This window comes from Tauraco erythrolophus, chromosome 10, assembly GCF_009769465.1.
Source record: "Tauraco erythrolophus isolate bTauEry1 chromosome 10, bTauEry1.pri, whole genome shotgun sequence".
In the NCBI taxonomy this organism is placed as follows: domain Eukaryota; kingdom Metazoa; phylum Chordata; class Aves; order Musophagiformes; family Musophagidae; genus Tauraco; species Tauraco erythrolophus.
This window is the reverse complement of record NC_141474.1, coordinates 17,283,446-17,303,234: the sequence shown is the minus strand read 5'-3', so window position 1 is coordinate 17,303,234 and position 19,789 is coordinate 17,283,446. Positions and strand designations below refer to the sequence as shown.

The following is a 19,789-nucleotide window of genomic DNA, read 5'->3' as shown; positions in this document are numbered from 1 at the left end:
GCACTCAAACCTGACTAATCTTTACAGAGAAGCCTACATGTGTTACAGTAGGACCACATGCCCCTGCCATGCCCTCCCCCCGCATCAGCCTCCCCTCCTACGTTTAAATTTGTGAATGCTTGTTGTCTGTATATTCTACACAAGTGTCAAAGTGAGTTAAATTAATGCATACATGTATGTTGCATATTTATGAGAACTAGGATAACTGCATGAGTACGTTTAATGCATGAGCCCTCCAAGGAATTTGCTAGGGGAAGTTTACGCTCCTCCTAGCAAGTAAGGAATGTGTAATTTCACAGCACCTAGCACAGGGCAGGTTAAAAACAAAACAAAACAAAACCCGACCTCCTCCCCCAAAGCAAGCCCTCACTTAAAGATTTTCAGATCTTGCATTCCTTGTTATCAGAACTTCAGCCAACCTCTGAACGAGTATGTGATTTATTTTAAATTTGCTTCCGATGCCGCTGAATCTAACTAATGTACTGTCAAGCAAAAACACTGGGTTTATTCTGGAGTATGCTCGAAGTATGGTATGACAAACAGATCTCTACCTTTGCAATCAACATTTGCAGGCAACAGGAAATACCTCAGCTGGTAAATCAAACTAATGCAACTGAAGGTGATGGGTACATTCTACTTTAAGACAAAAGGCCACTTGGAGTTGGTTTTTACAATAATGGAAAAGATAACATTTGCTCTGCTTTGTTTTTTGAGTACGATCCTATAAGTAAAATCCCATCTTTCCAGGTTGTTTACACTCTTTTGCTCAACGCTGTCACCAGCAAGCCTTGCTGCAGCTTCCTGTGCATTTTTAGAACAGCCATCTCCAATGGCTGTGACTGGAAACCGGTTGGGAGACGGGAGAAGGAGGCTAAAGGCTACAAATTGTGAAACATACTCTTTGCCCTACACTTTGGCGTACCGCAGAAGTACTCAGAAAAGACAGCTTGGGCCAAACTGCTTTTTTACCATAAGCACATTAGAGAAGGCATGAGCAGGCTTTCTGCTGGACAACAACTATTTTTATTCAAAGTCAAATATTTAAATCTTCTATCGCTCTGTCAAGATGATTAGACAGCAGTGGCACAGCTGCAGCCTCACGCACGCGTGACTCCAGCTCACGTTGTGTGTGCGCACAACCATGGACGCTGCACTGTTACACGAGTAGCGCTACCAGCATCAAACCAGAGCGACGTTCCCTTTTATGCAGACGTGCACTTTGCAGCTGATTCATTCTGGTCTCTTGGGAGGTATAAGTTTCAGCTGTAGCCTGCTTCAGCCCACCCTCAGGCACCCTTTACTAACTAAGAAGTTACAAGTTCCCACTACTTCATGTCCCCACAGCAAGGGCGGTCTTCTGCCCATTTTCAACAAAATTTGTTACTACCTTGTGAGATCTATCCCTCGTATCAAATTTGCCTATGACTTGCCAATGGATTTAAAGGATCCTGGGTGATGAGAGAGGCAGTGACAAATACATAGCAGAATCACATAAGGCTGTTTAGTTTTCATATGAAACTATGTTATCCAAATTTAAAAAAAGGTAAAAAAAAAAAAAAGAATAGAGATTCCAACTACCATTTGGTTTTCATGCCCAGAGAACCTATTGTACCTACAATTTTTTCAGGCATTCACAGTGCACTCATCAGGCTGATAAGCCAGTACCTGGCAAAGTACGAAAGGCTTAAAAAACAACAAGAAAAGACCCTAAACCAAAACAAATATAAAAACCTGTTCTTCATTCCCAGCCCCACCAAAAAAAATATTCGTCATTTTTCTATTCATTTCATGACAGTTGAACTGAAGAAAAGCTGACATTTTTGATTAAAGGCAGTCAGTCAATGAGATGCCTACTGAAAAAAACAGTAAATAACTTTTTCATCATACACTGTACATTTCAGACAGTGCATATACTGAAAATGAACACAACAGCTGACGTTTCATGGATGTATACAATACACATTGAGCTGAACATACCACGAACCCAACAAGGCTGCGATTGAAGTCAGTGGAAAGACTTAGATTAAGGTCAAGAGTATCCGCTGTTATTTAAATCACTATAAAAGACCACTTCAAAGTTCTTTCAGCACAGATTTAGACTCTCTTTTCCTAAGCTTCTGCTTGCTAGATCATCATCTTTGTTCTCTTATTACAAATTCTGTTAATTGTGTACATGCACATTGCTGTCACATGACTAAGGATTTGTCTGTGTAATACAGTAGGAGCATGAACTAAGAAGCTCAGCTGTCATGGCATGCAGTGTTTTCTCATTGGAACTCTGTTTTGATGTGTTTTGAGAGTAAACAACAGTACTGCACAACTTGACATCAAAAATCTTGTGCTTTCAGAGCAGCTAAAGTTTTTGCTAGTTCCTTTGAGTGCAAGGTGTATAAATAAGTAATTAGACTATACTTAAGTACTACCACGGTCAGCAACACTTTCTTTCTGTACAGCAGTCCCCCCTCAGAGAAGCATTAAGGATGTATCACAGGGGTAAAAGAATCTAAACCTAAGTATTTGTTTATATAGTGGTCATGGCAGTGATCCAAAGGCATTCATGTTAATTTACAACACATTTAGGTAAACGATGTGCCTTTGAAGACAGCCGATTCTGTAAAGGCCTCTTGTAGATCTAAATCTGTTTCTTATTTCCTTTGCCCACCCAGTCACCTTCTTTAAGTACACTTCGTGGTTGTGAAAGGTGACGGAGAGAGTGGCTGGGTATGGAAGCGGTTTGCTCATACGACACCCAAAGCATAGGTGGACAGTATCCACACAAATTGCGCATGCCTCTTTGTAGTTTTTCTCATCATGATTCAGAAATAACTTTATTGAGCAAATTAAAATAGAACAATCCTGTTTGCAGACACACTTATAGCCAGGGATCTGGACGAAAAGTCATTTCCCCTTTACCTCTCTTTGATGATGGCCAAGACCCTCCTCGGGATTTCTGAGATTGAGGACATGCACCTCTTGCGGCAGGCTTGTTGTGCCTCGGCTCGCGCAGCCAGATAAGACTGTAAAACTCTCCAACAAGGCATGCACTGGGTGCGAACTGTTAACAGGCGATAAGACACATTCACTCCTAGGCACAGGACCTGCAGAGGAAGACATGGATACACATCATTTGGAGAAAAAAAAGCAATACAACGATTATGCCTGTCAAATATTGATCATCCTTTTGGTCATAAAACCCATGGGAACACAAGCAGAGGCTTCATATTCATCATCCACAGAATGAAGATATTTATTTCCATTGCCCTTTTAAGTTCTCCTGAATATGCTAACTCATTGCGGCATTTCTCTCTGAAAGTCTAAATTCAGAGTATGAATTCCAAAACTGAAGGTAGTCTTGTCTTTATCAGGGAGGAAACCGAGGATAAAAGAGAAAAAAAGCCAAAAAAAAAAAAAGGAGAAAAAACAAAGCAGTGATAGTGGCAGGAGGAATTGGTTCATCTTAGACGTCAATTATTTGTTTATGTCAAACATTGTTATCTCTAAACATTGAAAAACGCAATCATGTATATATAACAATGAAAAGTTAATCTCTAGTATAAAGTAATTACATCAGGAAGGATTTGGGTGAGTTGGATTTGTTGCTTTTGAAGCAGTGCTGATTTATGGTGAACGTCGTTCAAATACATTGTGCAAAACAGCAGGCATCTGTCACATGATAAAATGAAATGTTTGTTTACTGAGACTATTTTGTGTCTGACAGCAATTATCTACACTGATAACAGATATCTAGTCCAAAACAGAGTGTATGCCCTTTCAAATAACCACCACAGCATGATGTAGTGCCATACTCATATATAGTACGTGAGACAGTGTGATGTGATACAGCAAGATAGCACAAAAGCTAAAACATACGGAGCAGTTTACATTTAAACTATATCTCAGGAAACTAAAGCAAGACAAATATTTATGAAAAGCAGTGCTGCTTTTTCAAAACGGCTCAAACCCACCCCTGACAGTAACAGATACAGTATGTTTTTGATTCAGAAGGTCACAGGAGAACGTCAATTGACTTAACCCCTAATTTGCACCAAAGTCACAGATACGAATTAGATTCATGCGAACCAGTTGGTTCAGAGGCTGCAAGACATAAGAAATATAAGCTAGAAGCATGATTTTTTTTTTTCCAGATAGCATACATCTGCAATGGAAGTAAAATGTTTCTTTCAAAAAAAGTTCAAAATGAAAGAAAATCCTCAACTGATCAAGTGGCAGAGCTTTGAGTGGTTTTGTGAAGCCTACATCCAGCTATCATAGCACTAAAGATCATTTGACTTAGGTGTACACATAAGTTTAATTATATTAGCACTGACTTACACTTTTCTGGTTAAAAAGACAGGTCACTCAAGATACAGTTAGCAGCTGGCTATTTAGAAGTCAGAGAGTCCATCCTAAAACAGACTTTATCTGGAAAAAACAAAGCCCCTGAGCACAGGGAGATTTCCGCAGTGCCTCGGCCATGCGTGCCTTGTCCTGCCAAAGGGGCTGTTCTTGAAACCCACCAGTTCGCGGTACTATCCTGCCAGCTCCCACAAAACAGGAATATTTGTTAAAGGCAACACACAAGGTATGAATGATGCATGCCTGTGCTTGGGGTACAGAAGATAAACAAACTTTCAGCTCTCTATGTGAGGAGCTCAGTAGTAGCACTGACCACCAGCGCGGAGGATTTCAGGTTTATTTGGTTTTTTTTAACTCCTTTTTAAGAATACACACACAAAACAGGACCAGTCCAAGCAATGATACTCAGTTTAAACCAAAAGATTTACGTGCAAAAGTTGCCCTTTGTAAGAGTTGAAGAAATATTTACAGTAACACAACTAGCAGAGAGGCCTCATTTTCCTGATGTACGAGTGCAGATCAGAGAACCTACTAATCAGTCAGCCCAGCCACTGTAGTGTAAGTCCTGTGGCAGACCGCATTGTACAACCTGCACAAAAAGCCACTTCTAAACTCCACAAGCATTTCTTGGGCTGGTGAACAAACTGACAGCCAAGGAATGCTTGTTGATTGCATTTTTTCCTGCAGACCAGAATGGAGTTGACATTTCTTAAGATGCTTCTATCATAACATGCACACAGCAAACAAGGTGCGAGGCTCAGAACAAGACAGAAACAGAGTTCTGACAAAAACATCCCCTTTCCTTAGCAAACGTTCAGGAGAAAGAGCTAATATCTCCCTCTTAGCAGATGGATTCCCTTGTGAACACCTATTTCCATGCAGTATATCCACCAACCTTCCCCTCCAGCCTTCATCTGGTCTTTATTCTGTACAAGTTTGCCACATTAGAGGAGAAGACATCTGGATTTTCCCCTCACTTCCTACAAGGACTCATCCATAGGAAGAAAGTCCATCTTTCAAAGCCCTCTGTTCTGCTCGATGTGCAAGATGGAAGTACTCCTAGAGGGAGCAGACCTTCACTGCCCAAGCTATTTGCTAAACACTCATTAACAACATTTTCTCCCAGTAGTACCTACTGCACCTGCATATCTGGCCCAGTCGAAGGCAAGTAGGTGCCACTTGGAGGCACTCTCACTCCCGTGGGAGCGGCAAGAGCTCTCCCCTTTTCCAAATTAGCTGCTCTCCTTGGCTCCCTCACAGAACCCCTCCTGCTTATCTTCCTCTAACTGGAAAGCTAGTTACTTGCCCCAGGTAGTTTCAAAGTGCATATTTACCACTCTGAAAAAAAACAAACAGAAAACCCTTTCTATGACACTACTAATCTATTTATCAACTAATTTTATCTGTTTATCTACTAATTATCAACTCCGCACCACCTGCTTGTATTCGAAAACCAACATGGAACTGCAGCCTCACCCTGCCTGGGCTTCACTGTTCTACTGCTCTGCCATGCAAAGGATCAGGCTCTGCCACCTTCCCACTCCAGCCCCACATCCCACTCCTGCCAACCTCGACTGCATCGGTGACACCAACGTCTTGCCAAAATGCAGTATCATTGCTGCTAAAGGGCCAGCTCATCCAATTCACGTATCAAGATTGCCTCATCAGCTCCAAACGGGTACACATACTCTCTTGCATCTCATCCTCACCAAACTGGCACTTAAAGAGTCAAAAGTATCTTCTAGTTTACACGTCCTAGTGCAGCTACAAGCCTTTAGTCCCTGCTCTGCTGAGAAGGTAAGCACACACATACAGCCATCATTGCACTTTTGTTTAACTTTGGACCGTGTATCCATTTAACCTTGTTAGCAAATCCTGGCTCTTACACACAATCAAATTTTAGTTGCTTAATGCCTGCAAAGCCTTTAGAAGATGAAAAGCAGGTTAGGCAGCTTTATAAAAACCACTTATTACATATATGTTTTATGATGGCAAATGTTTAGTGAATTTAGAATTCTAGAGAATTGTTTAGTATTGAATTATTTTCCACTTCCAATTAATAAGAATATTTTAAAGGAAATCTTAATGCAGACTCAATCTTGTTTGATACTAACATCTGGAACATATTCAACACAATTTCAACATTCTTGTTTCCCATATCATCCATGCTACTAATGAGTAACATGTGTTCTGCTGTAAGAAAGCAGGAGAAATGGGAGTAAGACACTAAAGGGGATAATACAACCACCCAAGACCAACTCATAACTGTGATGGATTTTATTCAAATAGTAAAGGCTAATATACTTTCTGTTGTATTTCCATGGAGATTTCTACAGTGTTGTCAGCAGAAATGTGTGACTAGCTCCTGTAAATTGCATGAATCTGTGCTGGGGGCTCCATAGCACATTAGTGTGGTTCCCAAACACCATGACAGAGAATACAAGCCACATGAATAGGATATAACATCCCTTAAAAGGAGGACAGATTTATTCCAATTGATTTCTGAGTGAGGGAATGACAAATCTAGTCATTATATATAAAGACAAAAAATTCAAAATCTAGACTTGAGGAACATCAGGCATCGCTGTGCTGTCAGGTACAAAGTAATATTAACTACTGCAGATCCTGCTAGAATTCATCACTTTATACGCTGAAAAGCAAGCCTTAGAGGAGACAAACTATCCAAGCAGAGACTGCAGTATGCCCAAATGACAAACTCTCACAAAAGTTCTTTTGGAGAAGGTTAATTTAAGGCTGTTTTGTTACATCAGTAACTTAATAGTAACCACAAATAGTTACGTCTGGGGAAATAGTTATGTCAGGGGAAATTTAGGTTAGATATCAGGAAAAATTTCTTTACAGAGGGTTGTGAAGTATTGGAACAGGCTTCCCAGGCAGGTGGTGGAGTCCCCATCCCTGGAGGTGTTTAAAAACCGTGTGGATTTGGTGTTGAGGAACATGGTTTAGGGACCCTGACAATGCAGGGGGAATGGTTGGACTTGATGATCTTGAGGGTCTCTTCCAACCAAATGATTCTATGATCAGGTAGTGACAATGCCAACTGGAACAAGAAGGAAGAAAAGAGACAGGATCCTCAAACTTACTTTTGAAGGACAACAGGGTTCTGTAAAAACAAGAGGAGGGGAAGCCATTTTCTCTTGAACTGAAAAGCTTAAGATTCACTACGGAGCACTTGAGCAGACTTAGCAATAACTTCTTCCTGTAGCCTTCACCACTCATTTCTAAAGATACAAGTGCATGGGCAAAGGGCCACTGTTCCACGTAGAATAATTGTTACCACCCACACAACCATCCTCTCATAAATGGTTTCTCACTGAGGGAAGCATTTATACCAAAAGGTTATACTCAAGGATTGAGGGAAATAAGCACCTACAGAGAGAAGTGATGTCTGTCAATCAAAAAGAAAACATAAGTAATTCCTGCTTATTTAGAATGGATGGCTCTGTAACAGCTATGAAATTCCTTCCTGCACAACCCTTCACTGAAGATCACCTGGGAAGCCAAATTCCTGGTGATTCAAAGGGTGTAGAGGATAATGGATGACCTCCAAAGAACAGCTTTTACTATGGATGAACCATGAAAAAAACAGCTTCCTACTCCTAAGCAAGCACCTGAGTAAGACGCCTCTGCTCAGGATCAGTCAATTCTGGCAAGCAATCTTAAGTCCTGAGAGATGGAAAAGACAAGATGAGGTGGTAGGAAATACCACAGCAGCTTTGCGATGAGAGGCAGTGGCATAGAGGAAACTGCAGCGTTCCTCCTCAGGGAAAAGGAGAAGCATTTCCACCACGATCACCAACAAGGAGCTGGACTGTCCAAGACTCCTCCCGTATTTTGCGATTTTGCTCTCTGAATATGCGTGACCACTGTAAGAAAGATGCAGAGGAGAGAAGCAAGATGTTAAAAGGGAATTTGTACATCATAGAATCATAGAACGGCATAGGCTGGAAGGGACATTAGAGATCATCTAATCCAACCTCCCTGTCATGGGCAGGGACACCTCTCAACTAGATAAGGCTACTCAAGGCTCCGTCCAACCTGGCCTTGAACACCTCCAGGGAGGGGGCATCCACAACTTCTCTGGGCAATTTATTCCAAAGTCTTACCACCCTCGTACTGAAGAATTTCTTCCTAAAATCTAATCTATATCTGTTCTCCTTCAACTTAAACCCATTTCCCCTTGTCCTATCAGTGGACACTCTTGTAAAAAGTCCCTCCCCAGCCTTCCTGTAGGTTCCCTTCAGGTATTGGAAGGCAGCTATTAGGTCCCCCCAAAGTCTTCTCTTTTCAAGGCTGAACAATCCCAGCTCCCGCAACCTGTCCTCGTAGCAGAGGTGCTCCAGCCCCTGGATCATCTTTGTGGCCCTCCTCTGAACACGCTTTTACATTGTGCCTTCATACTGGCCGGTAGTAAGACTAAGCAGAGATTACTGTCCAAAGCATTTTATATTCGTATAAATCTACTGCTGATTTATTTTTGTGTCTTCCAGACTGTTTGGCTGGGGAAGGGAGGAAAGCATTATGGTTTTCTTGTTCTATACAGCTCATAGCAGCAGTTCCAACCCTGATGGAACACAGCACATCTAATTCAGAATGACACTGCTGCTAATCTGCCATGATTTTGTTAATGAGGAGGAAGAAATTCAAAGACAAACAAAATTTTGGTGTGTTTCAACATCACTTTTCTGCCTTAGTATGTAGTCAGAAATGCATGGGAGTAACAAAGGTTGTAGATTTGTTCTGACAAAAAAAGCGCACTTCCTGGATACTTTAGTATTTAAGAAATAAATTTTAAAGTGAGGTGAGTGGTTTTTGTTAGTTTTTATTTACACTGTGCACTTATTCCAATAAAAGCTTTAATATCTTAGATGTCTGGGAGAAAAAAGAAATAAGCTTACAGTATTATTTCATTCTCATCTGGATATTCTCACCTGTCATTTTCATGTGTTTACCTGATACCTTTTCCTGGTAAGTTGGGCATTTTTATAGTATGTCTCAACACTTACTTATGTGCTTATTTTACTATTGCTACTACATACAAGGTCTTACAAACCTTTCCTCGTACAACCATGGACTGCATTGAAATGCAGCATATATCTCCTTCAGTAAGACTATTTACATAAACTAGGGATTCCTCAACAAAAGTATTTTAAAACTTCTTACAAGCTCACATTTTCCACATTTGTTGAATAACTCTGATGAGAGTCTGTTCAATCACTGCACCATAAACCACTGGCTGGTATCAATGAATTTAAAGCAGATTCTGCTTTAGCAGAAGGAACAGCGGACCTCTTGTGAGCAGCAACCAAAGCAGGACTGAAATTGAGTAAATGATCATGAAAGCCCTTGAATGCATTTTAGGGATTTGGCAGAAATAGACAGAAGGAGCAAAAAAGTCCATGAGAAAACGATATGCACAGAAAGCCAGTGAAAAAAAGGAGACAGAAGCATTGCACTGAAAACACAAATGTTGCACACAGGGCTGGGTAAGTTTCCCTTCACATCCTTAATTTTCAGGGAGTTCTTTTACCGCCACATCTAGCACAGGCTTCTTGTCAGCAAGAGAATATCTCTCATGGTAGAACTACTTTTGACTGAATTACCATAAGGGCAAGGGGAAGATGTTTAAAATTACAGGTGAAAAGATTATGGACATGGACTGGTTTTGTCTATTTTGAAAAAACAAACCAAACCAACCAACCCACACACCCAAAATCTCAGACTCCACATATATTTATTTGAAATGAGTAAGCTATAAAACTTTAACTGAGAAGGAAAAAAGTATATCCTCAATAAATATTCAGTACAGATGGCAAGATTTAGTTGTAAGAGTTAAAACATACAAGCTGTACTAACTAAAAACATGTGCTTATGCAAAAAACAGAGCAGAGATTCCCCATTCCAGCACTCAAAGCCCACTAATCTTCAGCAACTTCACTCCATGACACCATCCCTGCTTGTTCCCCCTTTCTCCAAGGAAAAAAAAAGAAAAACAAACAACTACCACCTGGAACTATGCATTAACCTACATACTTTGCCTTTACACTGGATTCTACTGTTAATGCTACGTGCAATCACACTCTTGTTCTTATGTGCTCTCAAGCCCCAACTATCAACCCCTAATTAATTCCCATTCCGCTATCATCAACTCTGCCCAGACTTATTCCATGTATGGGCCAAACTATTCAGATGTTTCAATATATTAGATTACACTTAATCTGCAATGTGTTTTCATCCTCTATTTTCTGCAGTCTTTCCAGACATTTCTGTTACACATAGTAAAGTCTATCTAGCATCTTCTGCCTTCTCACTGGGAATCACTCAGACCTACACACAACATGTCCCATACTTTTTTTGGGTTGTTATGTTTGGTACAAACTCCTGATGCTAGTTTCTCCTTCTAAGCAAAAAAATCTTTTATGTGTCTCTGGAGGATATGTTGCAAAATATCCATTCCCATTGCTCCTAGCTACTGGTAAAAGCATGAGGTTTATCTCTTCTGTTTAGCAGAAATGATCTGACCTCAAGTGTTGCCTGCATAGATGTCACATTTTTTTCCATGCAGGAAAAAATTCAAATTACGTTTGTAAAGCAGAAATGCTTTCTTCTATTTTCTTAAAAATAAGCTTCTACTGATGTTTTGTCCTTACCAGGATGTGATTTTGATGCAAGTTCAATTGGAAAAGTTAACCATCAAATAAAACTCAACTTCTGTAGCAATGTACTGCTACTAGGAAACAATTAATTACACCTCAACTATCCATTTTATGAAAAAACATAAATGACAAAATCAAATTCATTCATAATACAGCAAAACTCATTCCAATACCTAAGCAAGCAAGGCAAAGCTAGGCAACGTCAATCAGTTAGTATCTTGTTTAACAGAAGAATCTCCAGCTGTCTTGTTTAGACACCTATGAAGTCAATTAAACAGAAAAGGCAATGAATGAAAAACCTGTTTGGTTTAACATCCACTGATCACAACTTTAAGACATTGCTATGCATGAGGCATAATCTTAGAAAACAAACATCTGTACCTGGAAAACAAAGAAGTCTTTCAAAGCAGATGTACTGTACCACAGAGTTCCATTTCACAGAACCTCTGCTGCACTTCTTTCTGACCAGAAGTAATGTCAGAGACCTACCTTCTCTTGAGGTTTGCAGCCAAACACTGCTTACAGGAACTATTCTCTAGTATTTTTCCATGCCTAAATGTGCACTCTCATCCATATGTGCTCTCCCTCTCCCCCTGTCCCTTCTCTCAAGCAAGTATTTGGAAAACACTCCACTAACATAAGAGGATCTTTTTAATCTGTATAAACAGAACAGCATGAACGTGTTGACTTCCATTTAAACAAACCCAGAAAGTACAATTTCTGTTTTCCATGCTAAAGAACTGAAAACAAAGTAGTCCACCAATATTTCAGAAAGGGTTGCTGAGGTTTTCCTGTTGCTATCCTCAAGTAGCAGAAAATAGACAAGTTTCCAGGAATTGGTCTAATACTTAAATGTAGGTGATCCTCTTGTATAAATTCTCAGGTCCCATAGAGCACCTATCCTTTTTTAAACACTACTCAGATTGAGGACTTCACCTGAGAAATATTTCAGAAATGCCTGACTTCCATCATAAACTTGTATCAAGACTGGAAAAGATACAGAATTATTTCAGATAACAAGCAGTACCTAAAATGCCAGTAATCATTGTGCCTTAACAGCCTTAATGGAAGAACCAAATGTAGCATTCAGTTTTCATCACTGTTAATGGATGAAGTTGTCTTCAGCACCATTGACTGTACAAAGAGGAAGAAAGGAACTAACACAAACTATTTCTAACATTCCTTTTTCATTATTCCAAACAATATTCAAACTTTTTGTTGTGAAAGTTTTTCCCCAGAGATAGTCCAGAAATTGTCTCAGATTTATCCCTCTTTACCGTAGAAAGGATAGGAAGTTGCATGGAAACAATGAATGGAAGTGCACTTTTTATCAGATGACAGGAAGCGTTCTGCTTGGTTTACATGAGAGCTCTGTACTGGGGCCAAAAGGAAAAAAAAAAAAGCCTATAAAAATTAAATGCCTGCTTAGAGCAAAACAACTAAAGCAGGTTTCAAAACCATTGTATTTTTAATAAACCGGTATTGAAACTCCTCAAACCATGCTACCCACACTACTGCTGTTACTGTATTCCTGAAAATGAGTAAATGAAAGATGACAGAGAAGGAAATTCCAGACTTTATAAAATCACTTTCAGGAGGCAAAGAGAGAGAACTATACTTACTTTCATGATCAGCCACACAGGAATTCATGCATCATCAAAGAGCGTGCACAAAAACACACGTGTAAACATAGATTGGACCTCAGCAGTCTATGCCTATCTAAGAAAACAAGTCTCATGAGTCTCTCTCAGCAAAACGTTACCTATCTAAATTGCAAATGTATACTTCAGTCCTTTGTATACTCTTGAAAGTGCTGATATAAGTTTTGATGATTTTCAAACCAACAATAGGAAGTGTTGGTATCCCATTTCAGGCAGCAGCAACAGGCATAGATAAAGGTAACAAAATAGACAGTAATAGATTATAGAACATAATCACTAGATTTGGGGCAGGGTAGGATTTTTGGTTTAGGTGGATTTTTTTGTTGTTTGTTTTTCTTTTTTTCTTACAGTTTAGTTCAGAATCATTTAAAACTAAAAAAATCCTATGGCAGTTTTTCATAAACACAAATAGCTGTCACACACTCGATCTCCACTGACTTCCATTTGGAACTACATACGCCACCATCTTTTGCTCCAAAATACATGGTGCTATACTGGTTGTCCAAGGCTCACTATCAAGCAGTGAAAAGAGTTTATATCCAGAGTCTTATTTGGATGGCTAACGACGGCAGCCTCAAGGAGATCAGGAGAAATTAAAGGTGCCTTATATTAACTGATGCAGGGTACACACCAACCACAGGTTTGATAGCTACTCTTCCAATTTAGAAAATTTTGTAATTGCTGTTACTGAAACTATTAAATAATCAACAAACATTTTTAAACAATAACAGTACTACAGACTTCTACAAATCATTAACGGTTTTTCTTTTAATTCATAACATTAGCATCATTTTTGGTAGGTCACCCAAGCTCCAAAATAAAAACATAGCCAAAGTTTTCCTTTTTATTTCATATCTTTTATTTGGGCCCAAATTTCTTCCTTTTCTTCAAAAACATAGACACATTGAACTTACACAGGTTCTGTCTGCGCCTTTTCTTCCCTATGCATTCCTCTCCACAACTCTCCTAAACTTCCCTGTCATTTGTTTTCTTTTCAATCCAACTCTTATTATTCCATTAAACAGCTCCTACACAGTCCGCTCAGCTTCACCAGCACTACATACATTCACTACACCTACATACAAAGGGCTCTTCTTTCAGTAAGATGTCTTGCTTTTATCTGTCAATTGGATTATTGGTAGGTCATTTTTTGGTCTTCAGAGGGGAAATAACAAACTCTAGATGTTGGTGCACATGGATACATGCACATCCAGAGAGAGGGAGGGAGGTGATTTCCTTTCAAAGATACCTTCTTTTTGACAGCCATAGAGATGGAGAGTCCCAGACAGCGCAGCTTTCAGCTCAACAGCAACTTGCATGCAATCTTCTTCTGCTTTAACTTTGCCACTACCCCCAGGCACATGGGAGACTTGCCATTCGTGCCTGACCCATCTGAAGAACAGGCTTGTAGTCACTGCCTCTAATCCTTGGCCAGTACTGAAGCACGTGGACCCTGCTTGCGACACCAGGCATTCAGTGAAAAGCAGATGGAGATGGCTTTTTGGTTTGGGGTTTGGTTTTTTCCTCCCTTGGTTTTGCCTGTCAGCAGCCCTTCTGTGCTGACATATAGGTGCTTCACCCGAGCATGAAATTTTATAAGCCTTCCCCTCCCTAATCTCAGCTAGCATGTCAGGAACATCACTTTATACTAAAAAAGGGAACATACTCTTGGTGCCAAAAGTCAGGAAGATCTGATAAACAGCTGCTGGCCACGGAGTCAGAATGAGAGCGGCGGCTTTGAAAGGCGCGCTTCGCACACTGCCAGCCAGACCGGGACACGATGGGGGTGCCTTTCCCACCTCCTCAGCTGCAAACGGATTGAAAACGCTCATCAGCGGACAGGCCCCTTCTTAAAACAAAGAAATGTTGCTCCTTTACTCGGGCTTCCAGACGCAGCAGTTGGCAACTGCTCACCTCAGTCCCATCAAACGCAGGGGGCCTCAGAAGCCGCAAAAGAAACAGGCTTGGGGGAAGATGGCTCCATAACCAAAAGAGGACCAGCCTTTCTTAATTAAAAATAACAAGATTACAAGTTCAATTGAAGGCTGCATTCCTGTAACTGACCCTTTAAGGATGAGTTCACCATCACTGAACGTCTCACTGCACAAACCTTGAAAACTGATCTGTCAAGCGCTTAAGCAAAACAAATCTTTCCTCCTCAAAACACTTAAAGTTTCAATCTCATCTCGAAAAATGTAAAAAAAAATTACACAAAAAAAAGAAAGGAAAAAAAGGCAAAAACAACTTCCCCAGTCCCCACTCAGTTAACCAACTCTGCTCTGTTGTAGGATCAGAAAGGAAATCAATTCTGGAATATGTCTTGCTACAGCTTTCTCTTCAGCCTTGTGAATTTTATTATCTGGTTTGCTTTTAAGTAGGAAGGACCTTGTACCCACAATTGTTCAAGGCTCTGCGTCTAAAGGAGAGGAGGAAACACCAGGTCAGCTCCAGTGCCAAGGAATGCTTACAAAGTCCTTGCTCTGTCCTGAACTCAAGGACGGCATCCCCTTGGACAGGGAACAGCGTCCACACTCCTCTATTTGAAAGTCATAAAACTAAACGCTGGCAAATACTTTTCCAAGTTCATCAAGGTACCTCAGACAAGCTGCTGGTGCTGGAGATAGCTCAAGCCACAGCTGAATTTTCAGTGAGGGCTACAAACATAACAGAGCAGTGGTCCACAGGTCACTGATGGCTCAGCTGCTCGTAAGTGGTCTGTGTAACCACATTTTCTATATACCAAATTCAGTTAAAAAGTCTGATGGTGGTCCTTGCAAAATTCTGATGGTTGACTACGCACCTACATATTACAGCAGAAGACAAAAAAACCCACACTTCTGAGTCATTACAAAGAGAAGTCAATCAAAACAGCCTTCAGTCAACAGCTCTAGGAACATTTGGTCTTAAGTAAAGGGACAGAAATTAGCACAATGTCTAGCAGGCCATGGACAGCCCAAATACAGTTCATCCCATCTGCCAAGTTTTTCAATAACATAACTTGAAAAATTTTTGCATGAGTACCTTTCCCCCTGCTTTTTATTTAAACACAAAATGATGAGCGAAAGTCACTCCTTATTCTGGCTCAAAATTTCCCCTCATTTCCCTTCTCATTTAAAGTAGTAGTACACCAAAAATCAAAAAATACAGCAAAAACTTGGCAAGCAAAGAAAATACATGCAGACACATTCTAGAAGAGCAGCTGACCTGATTTAGGCTTTTAGAAGCATTTATCTTCATTATTTCCATAGATGCAAATTATTCCTCAACAATCTCTCCCATAGTGACATTTTTGTTTTAAGTAATAAAAAAATACTTTATCTTATTAGTTTTCAAGCTCCTTGGGTAAGATACACATTATACTATAAAGCTCATATAGATCTGATTATCTTAAGCTAAAGAAGCAGCTTATTTAATATGTTAATACAGATCCACAGTCATCTGCCTATGTTTTATAAAGTGTCAAATGACATTGTAGAACAAGACAAAAAAAGAGAATCTTCTAAAGTCCACATGCCAGGATCTTTAAAATGTTATTTAAAATACTTATTACCAAACATTCAATTCCCTGCTGCGTGACAAAGTCAGCTACAAAATTACTTTAACCTTCAAGGAAGGCAAATAATTGCAAAAATAAAAAAAGCAAGGCCTACTGAAACTTGCAGATGCATTTTCTGCTGAAAACAGAAGTGTCATTGCAGCAGAGATACAAACTGCCCTTAAGTTATCATCATAATAGGCCTTACCCGTGCAAGCTAATTCCCATAGTCATCGTTTTTAAGCCATCTGAGCACAATCAGCGTTGGCTGACTGTAGCCACAGCAGCTCACGTAGTTCAGCGAAGTCATGAATGTTCCTAAAGTCAGCAACCAGTAAGGACTTGGCTCACTGTATTCAAAAGCACGCAAAAAAAACATATGAAAGCCACTTAAAGGATGCCTCTCACATACTTCAGTAATGAAAAATCAAGGAATTTTGGTTTTGTAGATGCTGCTGTACAATTACAATCTCCCTCTATATCTACTCTCAATTTGCACTTGGGATTCAAAAACTCAGGCTATCAGACTAGATCTGCCTCCAAGGCGAAAAATCAGAAGAGAGCCAATAGAGCAGATGAAACTCTGCAGAAACTTCAACGCTGCTTCATGCCCAGGAGGTGGGAGCCCTTATGCCAGGGAATGGCACAGGTAGAGGAGTGGGGACATGCTGCAGTTCGGCCATGCACTGCCTGGGGTGAAGCCTCCAGCAAGGCAGCAGCAGGGCACCGTGACTTGATGCCAGGGTGTTATCCGAAGCCTGCTAGGAAGCACCAGTCCAGGTGCAGGAGGTCCCCAGGCACCAGGTGACAAATGCTGTTGCCTCGCATCTAGGGCATGGCTCTGCGCTTCACATACGTGGGGTGCCACGCCATTCGTGTGAAACTACAGAGATGGACTCAAATGGGCAGGTTTCCCATGGGATGGCAGGTTTGACAGACCAATACATACACAGCTAATTCTACAGGCAGTGGAATGAAAAAACACCGAAACCTAACGCTGCAGGTTTATGAGACAGGATGAATCATCCAACATCTCATCACAGCCAAAACCAGGGTGTCTCATTCCCTCCACTTCTCTTCTCCTTCCCACCAACACTTCCCAGCTACCTTATGCCTATTTTGATGCTCATCAAATCTGCCTTCCTCAGGAGCTGATTCAACTCACTAATGTGACAGGAAACTAACCCAGCAATAAAGAGACTAAGCAGGTTTCTGCTGGGCTTTCGTGCACTGAACGGCAGGGAGGAAGGCTTGAGGAGCACCTAGGCTGGTTCCTACCAAGGGCAGTGGGGTAACCTGCACCCGTCTACACCGTGGGAGTGGAGAGCCATCAGACTTGATTGTCTCACGAAACCACAGACTGAATGTGAAAAGACCTTCCTAGAAAGAGATACTGCCGGTTTTAGAAAGTGTGCTGACCGTGCAAACACATTTTCCCTCTAGTCCATGATCAGCTCAACAGTGACACAAAATACCACTTTCAAAGGCCCCTCATGCATTTTCACTTTGACTAAATCCTTCCACGGTGGAGAACACAAATAATCACAGCTTAGCAACTGCTCTGAGTACCAAAAAGGCTTCATGCAATACCTCACTAAGTTCCATGTGTGTATATATATATGCATATGTGTGTATATATATACACACACACTGTCCAAAGCTATTTGACCTATATGTTGACAAAAAAATTCAGTGGAAATGAGAACAATCAATCACACTTAAATCATATAAAGGTATTTGTTCCACTTTTGAAGAGCAGGCAGGAGACTGTTGTTTTTGAACATAAAAGCTTTTCCTGAAGCAATTTCATTTACTTTCCTCAGCATTAGTAAAGTCACCATTTACAATGAGAGGACATTGCAATCATGACTCAAGGTCTCTTAAAATTGCTTCCCTAATCATTACTAATACCTCAGATGAAAGGCAAGGCTGGGGCTACCTCCTTTTTAAACGGTAACCAAATTGCATTTCAGCACACTCCTCATCTTCACTTTCTGTGTTAAACTCCTGGAAACTGCGTTTACAGCTACACTGCTAAGATGATCTTAGATGTAGCAGCATTAGACCTGATGTGGAAGAAGTCTGAAATTTGAATGGTTTTAATAATTTATTAAGTGGATACACTGTAGCCTCAATTCATTTAAACACTTGGGACCCCACAAACACTCCTTCACATACCATACAGCTACTTACTCTTGCTGAATTCACTTAATGCTTTTTACCCAGACAGAATTATTTTTCAAGGAGACTGAAGGAGTTGTCAAATGCTTTCACTCAATCACCTCTCAGTCCAAGTTAGACCTACCTCTAGCTTTCAGGGGAAGGGGAAAGGGAAAGCAGGGCAGAGGGAAATGCTATTTAAAAAAAAAAAAGCTGCAAATGAGGATCAGGAAGTTTTACTTAACATTCTGATTAAACAGATCCTGAGTAAACCCTGTTTCGTTTACAGATTCTTATAATTATCCCAAGTTACTATTACAGCATCTTCTTACGGGACAAAATATGTTTACAAGATGCCACAGATTTGAAAACTATTGCACATTGCTTATTTTGCGGACAGTTTCTCTACACATTCATCTTGCAAGACCACTGTATTATCTGAAGGCCTAAAATAACTATCACACCACACATAGCTTCACCTACATCACTAATGAAATGAGGCGATTTGATAAAGTATCACAGTAGGCCCAGGGATAAATTTACAAGGATATAGGAAGGGTCAACATTTAAAGTCTTCTGGCCATGGCAGAAGAGGTTGCTTGTACACAAATGCCCTGCAGTAGAAGAGCTCGGGATAAACTCTTTTAGGATCTGTGTGAAACGATGTCTTGTCCCGCACTCACTGAACTTTTTCCAATATAAAGAGGAGCAACCGTTTGTCAGCTAGTAAAGAAAAAAAAACCCCACCAAACCCTGAAAATTATGATCTGCAACATCCAATCTTTTCCTTCAAAAGCAGAAGGATTTTCATTCTAATTCAGGGTTCCCATGGGAAGATCCCAGGTGGCTATACAGCTATGTAGCACCTGCATCCAGTATGTCCATACACTGCGGCCATTTGTCCAGCACTTCCAAATACCTGGAAGCAATTCTGGACCAGTAACAGTAGCTTTAATCAAGCTCCTAGATCCCGGAAAGTCCTGAACAAGCAGCCAAACTCCTGTTACTCTGTCCAGAAGAAGGTTTCAGGTAGAAAAAGAAGACATGGTGAAAAAGGGCAGGGTAGACTACTATCTGATAGTCTTGGGTAGCCTGCTGCAGCTAGGCAATGTCTAACTAAGAGGCCAGCTACACTTACAGGGACTGCATCTCAAATACAGATGAAGGCCCAAGTAGTCAAAGTAGCTCAAAGTAGGATTAAAACATGTTGTTTCTGGCAATGGCACGTATTTCAATGTCTGCATCCATTCCACCGAACTGGCTGTTGGGGTTATGCCAAAATGACCACCTGCTGCCAGGAACCTGTATTAAAGACACCAGCCTCTCCAGTACAGAGAGATGATCAGTCATATTCACCATACACAGAGCTGGGAACCAGAAAGTCTGAATCATCAACACAG

General features: G+C 40.6%; 1 protein-coding gene across 1 annotated transcript in view; it reads right to left on the bottom strand.

Annotated features, from left to right (window-relative positions):
- The window catches only part of TGFBR3 (transforming growth factor beta receptor 3), a 107,266-nt gene that overhangs the window by 69,739 nt on the left and 17,738 nt on the right, over positions 1 to 19,789 (bottom strand). Inside the window, exon 2 of the mRNA XM_086617629.1 lies at positions 2,914 to 3,098. Coding sequence (XP_086473755.1) covers positions 2,914 to 3,098 — 185 coding nt within the window. The remainder of the gene's footprint in view (positions 1 to 2,913; positions 3,099 to 19,789) is intronic.